General features: G+C 42.9%; 1 protein-coding gene across 1 annotated transcript in view; it reads left to right on the forward strand.

Annotated features, from left to right (window-relative positions):
- The first annotated feature begins 8,804 nt into the window (after positions 1–8,804).
- Positions 8,805–15,709, forward strand: part of COL9A1 (collagen type IX alpha 1 chain) — a 127,400-nt gene continuing 120,495 nt past the window's right edge. The window contains exons 1-5 of the mRNA XM_075269540.1: positions 8,805–8,855; positions 9,150–9,223; positions 10,866–10,943; positions 11,849–11,981; positions 12,983–13,379. Coding sequence (XP_075125641.1) covers positions 8,842–8,855; positions 9,150–9,223; positions 10,866–10,943; positions 11,849–11,981; positions 12,983–13,379 — 696 coding nt within the window. The 5' untranslated portion in view covers positions 8,805–8,841. The remainder of the gene's footprint in view (positions 8,856–9,149; positions 9,224–10,865; positions 10,944–11,848; positions 11,982–12,982; positions 13,380–15,709) is intronic.

A 15,709-nucleotide genomic window follows, 5' to 3' on the forward strand; every position in this document is an offset into this window, starting at 1 on the left:
ACGCGGCACTTTCTGCGATCGTAAGAAGGATCCCTGACCCATCAGTGGTCTGCCATCCTAGGAGAAATCGGGCCCGTCCATCTAGGGCCCCGACGCAAAGGTCCCAGGGTCATTTGCTACATCAAGGCTCCACCGGCCGAGAGAACATCTTGCCCTTTTTAGGGCCCCAAACAACTTCATCTTTGAATACCCGTCCAGAAGGATCTCTCTCTAGACTTCTTGGTTTCCAGAATCCTGGGCGAAGGACTCAGGTTCATCTTCGACCTAGACCGCTCCCGCCACGGGATGCGGTTTCCTTAAGGGACCTTCAGGCCAGGTATACTCGCAGGTTCTCTCATAGCTCGGCCCAGGACCTTAGATCAAAGGGACGAACACCCAGATGGAAAACCTTGTCCTCAAATTTCCACCCTCCCAGACGGCAGAACTTCAGCCCCCCCTATTTCCAGGGGAGTAGTATCCACGGGTCTTCCCCCAGCCCCCTAGTAAGGCTGGGGAGCCCTTTAATGGGACAGAGGGCTTCTCTAAGCCAGGATTAAGGAAGACCCGTTAGAATTTTTTACGATTCCATCAAATCTAATCCAGTTCCGGGGATTCACCAGGGACTCTCCTACCTGGAGGCACCTTCTCTATGTCAAGAAGCTGCGAGTCCGGAATCGCTGTCCCTAGGGACTAAAAAAGCCTATCCAGTGAACCATCAGTGCCCGGCCATGATTGGCCCGGCAGACCCATCTTCGCGATGGCAGGTCCTCGGTCAGGTTTACCTAGACCCTGTTGACCACAGATGCCTCCCTGTCCAGGGGAGCTCATCTGGGGGAGACCCTGGTACAGAGCACCTGGCGTTACCTGAAGAGAACGCGCTTACCCAGCTGGCGAGAGATTACCAGAGCTCAAGTGAAGCTTCTGACGTGGACTGTACAGTTTCGGGCGTAAAGGACCAGGACGGACAGCCTGATCATAGCCAATTACGGTCATTCCAGATGGAAGATGAGAGCCCTCTCCACGTTACCAGACGCCAGGATCCTCATCTATTCGGATCTATGAATCTCCCAGCGGCCAGCGGTTCAGATTCCAGGTTACAGTCTGCGGGACTGACTCACCAGAATGTGGATGACCTTAGCCAGGTCATCCACCGACCAGGGTGCTCTCCACTTTCCTACCAAAGGATGAGGTCTCCCCGAGGTGGATCTGATGGCCACCTCAAACAGCGCCGCAATAGAGGAACGTTGCTCCCCAGTTTGGGAAGACAATCCTCCGGCGCTGTATGCCCTGTCAATACCGGGGAGGTTCAGACGGAAGTGCGTCTACCCTCATCAACTGAGGATTCGGAAGGTATTGACAAAACGCAGGCAGAACCAGAGCTTGGCAAGGAGCTCGCCATTCTGGTTAGAAAGGGCATGGTTCACCGTCTTCACTCTCATGAGACGGAGGAACACCTGGACGCTTCCACCAGTGTAAACTCTGGTAATCCGGAACAGTCGGCCCTATCAAGGCCTGAACAGATGCAACCTCACTGCCTGGAGGGTAGCCAGCCTTTAGCTGGCAAAAGAGGATTATCCCAGGGAGTGCTAAGAACTTTGGCGCACTCAAGAGCGGAGTCAACTAACCAGAGCTACCGGAGGGTCGCCCGAATATTTCAGAACTGGTGTTCGAGTAACCAGCGCGACCCTGATAGGAATGCAGTCTTGGAGTTCCTACAAGACGGCCTGGAGAAGGGGCTAGCACCTGCTACCTTGAAAGTCCAAGTCTCAGCTCTGTCCGCTCTCCTGGAGACCCGGCTAGCACTAGATCCTCTGATTAAACAATTTCTAAGAGGGGCTAGTAGACTTCGTCCTCAGGTGCAGTCTCCGGTCCCGAGCTGGGACCTGGCCGCAGTTCTGCAGGGGCTCTGTGCGCCCCCCTTCGAGCCCCTAGCTGAAGTGGATATGAAGTACCTAGCATACAAGATAACTTTCCTGTTGGCAATAACCTCCGCCAAGAGGGTCGGTGAGCTACAAGCCCTAGCGGCTTCTGAGCCATTTTTTAACCTTCTTTCCAGACAGAGTGCAACTAAGGTTCGTCCCAGGATTCTTGCCAAAGGTACCCACACCTCAGAACATTAACCAGGCAATCGTCTTACCAGCGTTTTTCTCCTCTCCCACCTCTGAGTGGGAAGAAAGGATGCACAAGTTGGACTTGGTGAGAGCGTTGCAGATTTATCTTGAGCGGACTGCGTCCTTTCGGAAGTCGGAGAATTTGCTGATCAATGTGTTTGGCCACACCAAGGGGACCAAAGCATCCAAACCAACTCTATCAAGATGGATTAGAGAAGCCATTATCTGCTCCCTACGTGCTCAGGACCTCCCGGTACCAGACCTTATCCGTGCCCATGCCACCCGAGCAGTGGCGACACCATGGGCCGAGAGACGTTTTCTTTCCTTGGAACAGATATGTGCAGCGGCTTCTTGGAGTTCTCAGCTAACTTTCGCCAAACATTATAGACTTGAGTGGCGAACAAGGGAGTCCACAGCATTTGGACATTCAGTATTGGCATCAGCTTGCCAGGATCACCCGCCCTAGGGTAAAGCGATACTTGCTAAATCCCCAGTTGTGCTGCTGTTGGGCGTAGGGGGAACGAAAGATTGTGAATGACAATCTGTTTTCCCTTAGCCCAAACAGCAGCACAAGGCTCCCTCCCTATGCTGTATTTGTACTATTTGTTTGTACTATGTCATATTACTCCTGTTAAATAGATGTCTAAAACTTTTTACTTGCTACTAACACAAAGGGGAGTTGGTCCTCTGACCTCTTATAAGGGTTGATTGCTGTTAGGTAATTAAATATTCCACCTGTCCTAACAGCTCATAGGGGCAGGATTACCCCAGTTGTGCTGCTGTTTGGGCTAAGGGAAAACAGATTGTCATTCACAATCTTTCGTTTTCTAACAAGCCATGACAGACACCTATCATAAAGCATGATATTATAACAGAACAAATGGTTAGAGTACATGCTAAACTATAGCAAATTTCTGAGGCCAGACAAGAGGCAGTCTCAAAGGAAGCGATGACAAAGGATCACTGATCAGATTCTGGAGTTGAGAGTAATTGATGTGTCCCCATAGTGAATGGACAAACTCTATCATGTAAATTCCAAAACTTGATGGCACTTTAAGGTTATGTAATGAGTTTAGGAAGTTGGATTTCATGTTCAAATTTGATGCATATTCGATGCCATGAGTGGAAGAGCTCACAGGCCAATTGGGTAACCCCTGTTATTTCATTACATAGGGTTATTGGCAAATTCCCCTGACAGAGTCTGCTAAAGAAAAGACAACCTTTTCCACACCTGAAAGTTTGTTTCAATATGTAATTATGCCTTTTGGTCTCCACGGGGCTCGTGCAACATTCCAACATTTAATGGACAGTGTTTTGAGACCATATGAGCAATATACTTCTGCCTATCTTGGTGACATAGTGATACATAGTCCTGACTGGGAGACACACTCTTGAATAATACAAGCAGTGATTGATATATTTGAAGGAAGCAGGATTATTGGCAGACCCCCCCAAAAGTGCTGCTTTGATTTAGAGGAGGCCAAGTATTTTGGTTACATAATTGGAAGATGTTGTTATGATCTGGAGATCTCTGACCATGGACTGGCCCCTGACTGATAACTTCTCAGTCAAGTAAAAACAGAAAACAAAAAACAAAAACAAGAGTATATAGTAGTTTGGAATATCTAGTGTGTGATACTTCTAATCCCTGCCTTGCACACTAGAAGTAGACATGGACCCGACTAACTAACCTGAGTGGGCGCGAACATAGCCACCTACAAGTGAAACAGAAAACATGATTAGTTTCACATTTAGGAAGGAGAGGTACGATACAGAAAAAGCCCCCCACAGGTGTCCAACTGGACTAACGGTGAATATGAGGAACACAAAGTATAGAGGAGAAAATAAACGTGAAACACAGAAATACTGACACTATGCAATGGGATAGGAAAAAACAGAACTAAGTATCACACACAACAATCCCTACAAAAAGTCCAAACTTCCAAGCAGTAAAAGGCTAGGGTTCACTGCACCCGGAACAACTAGGCTTGGAGCAGTATGCTCAATACTTAGCAATTATGCAGATAGATTGAATAGGCAGCAAAGAAGGCTCAATGGACCAGGGCTCAAACACAGATAAATAAGCAGTGTCAGGCAGACAGACTATTTCTGGAACATAGGAAACTGAAGTTTAAGACTGGCATCTCACAGCATCCACAGCGGATTTAAATAGTAAAGAGCAGGACTCAGAACCGCCCACAGCCTGTAATAGCTCTCAGCACTGCAGAGGACAATCTCTTCAGAGGCAAAAACACACAAAGGCACCGACCCAGAAAGCAACTCATCACATGATCCATCCATGAGTGCTACCGCAGAAACAGCATGCCCATTGTGAACATTCCCCTGCAGCGTGCCAGATGATTCATGCGCCGAACGCCGTTCAGACACTCCGTGCCTGAACCTAACAGGCTGAGACTGCAAAGACCAGGTCATAACAGATGTATAGTCAAACCCCATATTGACAACACTGAAGCAACACAGAGCTGGCCCCAACCAATCAATAAAAAATAAGTAAGGGTATTCCTGGGAATTACTATCTATAGGTAGTTTATAGATAATTTTGCAGCTATAGCTGTTTCCTTGACTGATCACACAAGGGGAAGAGGCTGAGCTATGATAATATAGAAACCCAAAGCTGAAAAGCATTTCAAACTCTAAAATTGACTCAAACAATTTGATGATGTTTTCCTACCTTGTCTGTGTTTGACTCGAAGAAGAGGAAGAGGACCCACAAAAGAGGATGAAGTACTAGGTTCACCCTGTTTTATTAGCACAGGAAGTGTCATTTCCACACCCTGTACACAGGCTTTTGGCAGTACCTGAACAAGTTTCACAGCTACTGTCGCATGACTGTCCCAACATTTGACTGCCTGCTGTCAGATGTGAGCTTTAGGCTCACATTTCAGGACACCAACATGCGAAGGTGCATCTTGGCTGAGGAATGGCTTATCGTCACCATCTTCAAATGGATCCTCACAATGTGATACTCAGTGGCGTAACTACCAGCGTAGCAGGGGTAGCGGCTGTCACAGGGACCAGGACACTAGGGGCCCGGTGGCAGCCGCTACCTCTGCATTATTCTCTCTTCTTAATAGGCTGTTACCGGCTGGAGTTACTCCAGCCATTAAAGGGCCCTATTTACTTACCAATCCTGGCAGTGGCTGGGATTGGTAAGTGATGTCACAGGCCCCACAAACATCATTATTATACTCAGGGGTCTCTTCAGACCCCCGAGTATAATGACCGGAGGTCCAGGGGAGGTAAGGTAACCGTGTTTCTTACCTTTTCGGGCAGGCTTCGGCCAACTTCTGTGACTCTCCCTGACGTCACATGACCCGGGCCTGCGTCCTGGGTCATGTGACGTCGCAGACGTCATTGAAGATGGCCGACACCACCGAGGACCACAGCAGAGCCGGGGATATGTAAGTCAGTGTTTTTTTATGTCTTTATCCCCCCTTCTGAAAAGACCCCAGAGTATAATAATTGTTCATGGGTGTCCACAGTGGGGCATAATATTGTGTGCAGGGGCCACTATGGGGCACAATAGAGAGCGCAAGAATGCGCGCGGGGGGGGGGGGGGGGAGTCTGTCGAGGGGGCATGTCAAAAGGACATGCTGGAGCAGCTGGACTGTCTATCAGACAACTCTAAGAAGACTACTTCCAATTTGCTGTGGGAGCAGTTTGATGGTAGAGGGATCTACCTTGGCAGGTAATATTTGACTTGTTACTTGTTCTGGACTGTTGTTGTTCCTGTTTAGTTAGTTGGTCCTGTTTTGGTTTGGTGTAGGAACTTGCAAAAATGAGGAGCCTTGACATGGTTGTGAGCTGAAGTATTTCTGCATTAATACTTTTTTTTATTAAGGGCATAGCCCCACTTTTTCTATATTCTCTCTTTTTTTTCAATTTTTTTTGTTTTTTTAAATTATACCTCCTTACTTTTACTTAAAAATCGAAACAGTGCACATTAAGAAATATGAATGAAAGCCTCATTATGTTTTGGGCTTGTATCCTGTATACATTTTCCAAAGCATTCCCATCTATTAAGTAAAAGACTTCCTCAAATATCACACAACATTAAGAATGGCTACACACAAACAAATACACCATACATACAAATACATCCCACATGCATTCCACGATCATTAACAAACGCTATGGGTCCCTACTAGAGATGAGCGAATAGTATTTGAAACAACAGTTTCCAATACCTCACTCCATAGGAATGAATGGAAGTGGTTGGCACTTAACACCTTGGTGTTCGCTTCCATTCATTCCTATGGGAGTGGAGGTATTTGAAACTAGACTTTCGAATACTATTCGCTCAACTTTAATCCCTAAAGATGGTGAGGATATGTGAACAAGTAACATAAAACGGATAGAAGTTTCCAGTTGAGTAGCCAGTTTAGTAAGAGCTAGATGAGCCTGAGTGGAAATATGCAGATGGGTAATGCTCCTGAGGAGGATATGTATGTCGAAAGTAGGACTGGGCTTCTAGAGGTGTGGGGCCTGAAGAATTGGCCAGTAGAAGAGGCTTATCTAGATGGCTGTGCAGGAGCTCAATATAAATCCCATGTGTATGTACCTGGTGAGGAGAATACTTTCAGGAGCCCCAGGATAGCAGATTGACATCTCACTCTCTGCTCCCACGGGACCTTTTTCAAGTATTCTCCCTCTGCCTGTCCAAACAGTTGTTCTTGGCACTCTTCCGCTTCAGCGCTCTTGTGTCAGGAGTAGCATGTTATGGCTTATGCACTCTTTTACATGGCCTAGATGTTGGTGTTTCTTCAGGCACAAGAGGAGTATGAGAGGATGTGGCTGCGGGTGACGTTTCTGCAGGAGAGGTGGGGTTTTCTTGCTGGGGGGCTTATGTTTCCTCAGCCAGCTCCTTCAACACATCCTGCGTCCCTTCTTCTTATGTTTTCAGCTAAATTGGTTATGGCAGATCTATCAGCGTGATTTGGACTGTTTTGAAAATTAACAAAATAGAAATAGAACCTTCAATCTCACAACAGATTTTTACATAGTCAAAAATAAAATAGTATACAATGCACATAATGCTGTGTCTTTATTTGTTGTATGGCAAGGGAAAAGATGGTTACTTACCAAGCTGTTTGCACTGGGCTTTTGAACTACTGTCCCACTCCTTTTGGTGTAATTCCTTAACCACCTCATCCCATGCAATGTCTTTTGTGCAGTGGTCAAAATATTCTTCCGACCATTTTCCCATATAATAGGGCATTGATAAAAGGACTAATGTAATGATAACATAGAGGGGAAAATATACTTTGGGGAGCCGGATGCATAACATTGTGGGGGTCACCTAAGGAAGGTACCGTATACTGTGTTGGTCAGATGCAGGGCTTATATATAGTTGATCGCTCATTCAGGGGCCATATACTGTGGAGAGATTATGAGGAATATTTTATACCGTGGGGGCCACACTGGCAGGTGCCTAACATTGTGGGAGCCACATGAAAAGAGTATGGTATACTGTAGAGGCTAGCATGCAGGGGGCCATATACTGTGGGGATCACATGAGGTGTGTGTATACTGAGGAGGCTGCATGGGGTGTAGTTTGTAGTAGGCTACATACCTGTACTAATGTGATGAGGTGCTCAACAACTTCTCTGACCTTGATCTGTTGGGCAAAAAGATCCTGACACATCCAATCGTGTTATAAGCAGCCTGGGAACTAGCAGTTTGCGACACAGCCACTGAAATGTGTGCCTCATGTGTCCCATTTGGGTTATACTATATTATATATTAGTGTATTATATTGTTGTTTAACAGAAGGGACCAAGTCAAACTTTTTGCACAGTCGCCCTTTGTTGTCAGTGTCTGCTTCTGAGCTTTTATGCAACCTGTGCAACTGCACAAGGGCTCAGGTGGAAAAGGGGCCCTCTGCCCATCAAAAACATCTCTCTACTGTCTATTAGATTACATGTAACGTACTTAGTGAAGGACATAACTATTCCTCACAATTACTGACAGATGGTTAGCCAGACATAAAGGGAGATGTTCTTAGCTGTTAGAGAGCATGTACTCATATTCTCTCAAGGGGGTCCACACGTATTCTTGCATGGAGCCCCTTGTTATGTTTTTTTTCCCTGTAATCATTGCATCATGTAGCAAGAACACCATGGCCTCATTGCTCTTACAGTAAATAATTTCTGTCTTTGATGAGGGTACAGTCTTGCTTCCCTTTAGCGTTCCTATTTCCAAATAATCCACTATTCCTTATCTTGTTTATTTTTTAACCAATAATAGAGAGATTCATTGTTCATTTTTGGACACTGTAAATTGGAGATTATAATGTAATATCGCTTATTGTTGTCTTACCAAATAAAATACATCTATAACCACATAGAAATACATCTAGCGCTGGGATTGTGGTAGTTCTTTACTGCACAATTCTATCAATGTTTCAGATTTGGCTGTGTAAGCAGAGCCACTCCAGACAGATTACAATAAATTCGGAATAGTAGAGAATAGCTCCTGCTTCTAGGACTCTAAGCTCACCTTTCACAGTAGCTCTTTACTCTGCAGACCCCTGGTTGAGCCTCTTGTACTACACAAACTGTACACTGTACACATCCTAATAGCTGCAGAGGTGGAGTCCAGGGCCAGCCAAACCGTCTCTCATTGGCCTAGAAATGCTAAAGAATTATACTCCCTATAAATAATTAGATCTCTTCTGAAAAATTTCAGTGCCCAGGGATAGCAGGGAGCTAACGCCAATGAATAAGGAGACATGAAGGGCATCTGGTAAGTGCAACCATATTGTAAGAAGTATAGAAAAGTAATACTATTACTCCTACAGTATATAACAAGTATCTGTGAACTGTAAACTGAAAACATCTACTATAACTTGAAAACAGTTACATTAGGTAGCTCTGACGATAGAATTTTTGTATAATGTGGAGACTGATATATTAGTCTGCAAGACATTCTATATGTATAAGATTATATATATATATATATATATATATATATATATATATATGTGTGTGTGTGTGTGTGTGTGTTTGGTATTGTAATCAGCAAATTTTCTTTTTATAGGAACCTTCCACTTGCCTTGTATACCATCAGCTTCCTGGGAAGTCTGGTATATGGCACAATTGAACACTATACAAGTAAGTGATCTATGATCTATCTATCTATCTATCTATCTATCAATCATTTTATCTATATACTGAACAAATAATTACATATAACATTGATAGATGATAAAAATACAACTTGAAAACATGACTTTATAGTATGCAAAAGGAGATCAGATAGATAAAAGAAATAAAGTAGCACCAAACCAAACAAAACGTTGGGTCGCACATCGCAGAGCCAATCACTATATAATAGAATTCCCAAAAAACAGGTAGCACTCCAATATCAAAACATGATGGGACTTTTATTAGCTCAGTGTCACATTTCAGTCCTTAATGGACTTGAAACAGGTTCATTAAGTTCTGAAACAATGCACTTGGCTAATAAAAGTCCCTTCATTTTTTGATATTGCAGTGCTGCCTATTTTTTTTTTTAATTCTAGATAGATGGATGGATCAATACATATGACACAAAGAGATAAAGGTGTAGCCAAGAACACTTCTTATATGACTGACTGTTATTATGTATTTATTGTATTGTGACTCACCATGTCACAGATTGTTGCAGAGGACAAAATGTGGATTTTATAAAAGATAGATATTCTGCGTTTTTCATATCAGTAGACAATGAGATAAATATGAATAGATATTACACAGATAGACAGTCTGAGGTTAGAGAAATCCTATATGTTGTATACGTATATAAAACGTAAATTAGATATGCAGATGGTTATGTGATAGACTGAATTCAGGTTAGATAAATAGATGGACATAACAGCCTTAAAATGGTATTATTTATGAAAATGTTTGCAAACCTCCATTAGTGCTGACTTGCAATACATAGTACACTTATCCTTCTAGGTAAATGTTGTGTATTAAGGTATACTTTATCATGCCTGTATTTCCTGTAAACTGCAAGGTGGGGCTGGATCATACTGGCATGAATTCAGCTTTGATCCTATATAGTTGGCTTGTAGCCAGATAACTGTAATTGCAGATACAGTATATGTTACATTGGGACTGAAAGGTGTTTTTGGACTGCTAATGTTGTTCAAAGGAAAGACCCGTACAGACTGGGCCACTGTGTGAAAAAAGAGCCCTCTGTGTAAAAGTGGGTGCTCTGCCCAGAGGCCACATTTCAAACCCCTGTACTCACAAACCAGACCTGAGCAACATTTTCCAAAATGTTCCTAGGTCATATTGAACTCGTTTGTAAAGAAAAATGTTTATTTTTCCTGCACACAGTGAGTGCTTTCAGAAAAGCAGACCATTGAGTGTTTAGATTAAGGTGGTCGTCTATTTGATCTCCCCTCTCTAGTTCTTGTAAATGTCAATAAACCACAACCTGCCGGCAGCAAAGCCACACAGTCCCTGTAGACATTCCTTCCAATAATGAGGGATGGGCGGGGGAGCATTCAATGAAGGGTGGCTCGCCCCTTACAATCTATGCCAAACAGTCCTACTGTAATGGATGTGGCTACAGTAGGATTACTAGAAATACAGTGAGGCTTGTTCTCTGAGAAGGCCTGGAGAGCCAGTAATGTCACAGCTTCTATTCACATTAAAATCAGTGTACAATTCCTATGTGCAAGCAACACAATAACCTGACACATAACGTAGTTTAGCTTCAGTATTTCTAGAACTTTCTGTATGTTAATATTGTGTTTCTTTTTAGGATTTCCATTCAGCTTAAAATTCAACAATGTCCAGCACAAATGTCCACCAATCAATGGTGGACAGGATGATCTACCAGGTAAAAGAGACTTGACAGCTTATCAGCAAAACCCATATATCATGTATGGCCTTTGTCATTAGGTCTTAATAGGCACATCGCTGGCACTTAAGCTCTTATGAGGGATGTTACATGCTAAGATATCATGCTATGGAGTCAGGGGAAACATGGACTGAACAGGATAGACTCTTCTTGTCCTCAATGAAGATAAGCACCAGTAGTAATATCTTTCTAAAGCATTCACTAAAGTTATTTATCCATAGATTTATTTGTTTTTTGGCAAAGGTGTGTTACAGCTAGTGCGACTACTATAATAATCTCCTGCAAGGTTGCTATGTGAGAAATAATTTCCCTTATTAAGTGACCCATTCCTATGTTTTACTATAGTAACACTTAGCAGATGCATCCTTTAGGGGTCAGCCTATTATAATCTGCTGCAATATCTATCAGCATTGTGGATGAGATTTAACTGGGCTGTGAAAAAAAGTCACAACACTGGGAGTTTTCCATCCACAGCAAGCCAATTATTGCTGCAGATTTTACCAATAATGTAAAGGATGAATGCAGCTTGAGAGCCACAAGGATTCCTGCAAGAGTGGATCTGTGATGGTGGTGGTTTTCAGCTGATGCATATTCAGTAGCATGTGTGACCTAAGGTGCAATGGTGGGCATATTCATTTCCATTTATCTTTCCAAAACATATTAACAAAACCAATTTTACCCAAAGCTATTTGTAATAATCAATACTCATATTACAGACTGATGCATCTGTATATGTACCTAATCTTGGTTGTTTCCAGCATGTATACTTGTATATGTTAGTAGCTTGCCATTCCCCAGCACTCCATATTTAGAGATCTATTCACCTCATTAACAGTTGTTTATCTCCTTTGCAACAAACATGAACTTCTCATTTCCTTCCTTAGGCTTTGATCTGATTTCCAAGTTCCAGATAGACAGAGCTGCATCAGTCGGAGCCATACAGACTGTTGTGGGGACATCGCCATTCCAAGTGGCCTATCAGTTGGGGACAAATGTTGACTTCAGGATTCTGACCAGGTGTGTTACTTGTAGATCAGTTGTAAGTATGACGATGGTGAATATACAGAGTACGGTGTTTGTTTTGTGTATTACATTAGTAACGTGTGACTGCTCTGTAATTGCTTTCCTGTTTATCCAAACTACTGAGATTATGTTTCCAGCAATTTTATGGGTAAAAGGCTAGTGTATATTAAATGATAAAGCAAATAAAAGACTATGTAATGTGCAGGTCCAAGATACTTATGTGACTCAGTAAACAAATTAAATTCATGACAAAGACAGCATTCTTTTCTTTTATTCTTTGTTTCAACGCATTTATTTCGCAAGTATTGTCAATAAGCTCCCTCTAGTGACATAAAATAAATAGTGCAGGCGCTGTCCTAAGGTAGTAGTGCTGAAATTTACAGGGTAGGTATGATTATTGTTACTGATGATGATAATAAGAATAATTAAAAAATAATAATTTATTTTTGTTTTAATTATGTAATTTTTTATTATGCATTTTGCATGAATATTAGTAATATTTTCTATATCCATAATAATAATAATTTTGTTAGCATGAATAATAATTTGTGTTCATTGTAGTTAGCAATACAATTCTGTCTAGTTATGGACTTGTCTTCCTTCCTACTAGAAGGTGCATAAAATGGGCTAATTGGCACAATTGCTGATTGCACACTTAACTGTGGCAGTTCCATCAAATATGCAAATAGGGCAATTAATGTGAACAGCAGTTGACTGGATTGGACAATTTAATTAATAAAAGCAATTAGACAAATTTACATTTTGTACAGACTAAATGTCTTTTATATTTAATTGCTCTTAACATCTTCAAAAATGTATTTTAATTCTGAAGTTGTTCATTCATGAGAGTACATTTATAATGTTAATGCCGTGCTTTGCATGTATTGTTTTACTGCAATGTAAGAGAAGCAAAGAGAGAAAGAAGTATTTTATGGATTGATTCCTTGGGCTCTGAAAAGCGCATCCATTTATGTACTGTCATGGTATGCTTCTAGGCACATCTATGGCAGCGGGCTACCAGAGGAATATTCCTTTATGTTTACTTTCCGGATGAAAGACAGCACAAAGAACAAATACTGGAGTATTTGGCAAATCGTAGACTCTGAGGGAAAGCAGCAAGCAGCTATCAATTTCAATGCTCCTAAAAAAGCCCTTGAGTTCTCTTACAAGGGAACAGATGGGAAATTGAAAACTGTCACCTTTTCCCACCTCCCTTTCCTGTTTGATACTAATTTCCACAAAGTTCTATTTAGTGTGCAAAAGGATAAAATCACACTTTATATTGACTGCATCAAAGTGGATACATTCACGCTTGTTCCAAGAGGCAAAATTAGCCTGGATGGCTATACTATCATTGGAAAACTGAAGAGTAACAATGAAGTGTCTGTACCGGTAAGTACATGCTTTCTGCTGTTATAACTCATTTCTATTGCACATAGGAAACTCTTATGAACAAATTCTTCCAAAAAGAGAGACTCACATGTTGTTTAAGATATTACAGCTCAGCTCAATTTAAGGTAAATGGGACTAATTTGCGATACTACACATAACTACATAGAAAGAAGTGCAGTTGTTACCAGGCCCTGGAGGCTCAGAGGGCCCAAACGCCTCTATATAGTATAGTAAGACGCTAGTATTATACCAGTCGCGTAACTACTGGGGTAGCAGCGGTAGTGGCTGCCACAGGGCCCGGGATATTAGGGGGCCCGGCGACAGCCGATACCGCTGTGTTTTTTTTTGTAATAGGCCGTCACCGGCTGGAGTAACTCCAGCTGGTAATGGGCCCCATTTACTTATATCTCCTGGCTCTGGGCTTCAGGCCTACTAGTGTGCTGTCCCTGATGTCACATGACTGGGGCATAATACTGTGTGCAGGGGCCACCATGGGGCATAATACTGTGTGTAGGGGCCACTATGGGGCACAATACTGTGTACTGGGGCCAGTATGGGGCATCATACTGTGTGTGTACAGGGGCCATTATGGGGCATAATACTGTGTGCAGGGGCCACTATGGGGTACCATACTGTGTGTACAGGGGCCATTATGGGGCATAATAATGTGTGCAGGGGCCAGTATGGGGCATCATACTGTGTGTGTACAGGGGCCATTATGGGGCATAATACTGTGTGCAGGGGCCACTATGGGGTACCATACTGTGTGTACAGGGGCCATTATGGGGCATAATAATGTGTGCAGGGGCCATTATGGGGCATAATACTGTGTGCAGGGGTCACTATGGGTCATAATAGCGCAAGCAGGGGGAATGTTGGTCGGTCGGGGTCTTTGATGTTGGTCAGGGGGCCCCATGTCAAAAGTTTGCCATGGGGCCCCGCCATTACTAGTTACGCCACTGTATTATACATAGAACATGATAGATGAGGGCCTTGTTTCAGATCTTGCATCGAGGCTTCCAGGTACGCCTCTGGGTGTGGTGCTGTTTTTGGAAGAAGGCAGACATATTTTTCTGCACAACCTCTTTAATGTAAATATATCATAATCAAATGACTTTACTGTTCTTCTTTCCATTTATGGCCCCTACAAGCATAAGAGAAAAGACAGCCAAATTCACCAATTTTGGCAGATATCTTAGGTGTATGAGGGCCTCACAATTCTCCTCAGGCAAGATTATGTCACCACTCTCCCCAGACAGATTATGGACATGGTGAATTACAATGCCTGATCCTTTTCTTATTATATGAGATAAGCCACCACCTTTCTGGAAGTGATTTACTACAGATTTACTTCTCTATTGAAAAACACATGCAAACTGAGTGTGCATGTGTATGCAGAATTCAGAAGGAACAGCTGTGAATAGCTGGCCATAGAGATGAGATATTTCTCTACCATTAGTAGATTCAGCTAAACTTGATGAGTTATGTTAGTCTGATGTCATACAGATTGACAGTATATCTAGACAGACATTCAGATATACATGCTTGGCCTAGCAGTGATGTGTAATGCAGTGGCAGAAGACAGAAAGCTGATGCCGGACTCCTCTGTCCAATCATTTGTGTCCATAAGAGTCTCTCAGCAGCTTGCTTTCCTCTCACATATGGCAACACACGCCACCTCAGTTCATAGCTGGGAATAATATCTGTGAATCAGACAACTATTGAATGTGTATGGGCAATGAAGGTTTGCAACACAGATTTCATCCCAATTACTTCCTAACACATTTCTTAGTGACTAATTACTTTATTCATAAGGATTCTAATGCCGAGTGAAAAGTACCCATCCATGTTCAATAGCTGTCTACCGAATGCTCATTCTTCTGACAGTCATTCCTGCCAACTCCCTCCATACACTTCCACTCTCAGTTGGGAACAATCTGTAGCCAGACACTTCTGGTGGTGGTTACTTCTCATGAGTACACAGTTGGCTGAGCATGGTAATATCTATCCTGCACAGCTGTTTCTTTCCCTGACATTATTTATCAGGGGTGATTCAGAGGAACGCCAAAAGTAAGCTGAACTGAATCACTTCAATGGGACTGGCTAACTAAACTATGTACCGTATATGGGTCCGTAAAAGTTATGAATAGACTATTTCTGTCATGTTGTATGATGACCAGGAGAGGACATACCATTGGGGCAACCTGTTACACAGAGGGCCAGTAGGTCAGGGGCTTTATGGCCTCAACAACATCTTTCTAGTGTCCATTCTACTGACTAAGGGTAAATGTGTGTTAATAAACTCCATAGCTAGTGATTACTGGCAGACT

This window comes from Leptodactylus fuscus, chromosome 3 (assembly GCF_031893055.1).
Source record: "Leptodactylus fuscus isolate aLepFus1 chromosome 3, aLepFus1.hap2, whole genome shotgun sequence".
Classification (NCBI taxonomy): Eukaryota; Metazoa; Chordata; class Amphibia; order Anura; family Leptodactylidae; genus Leptodactylus; species Leptodactylus fuscus.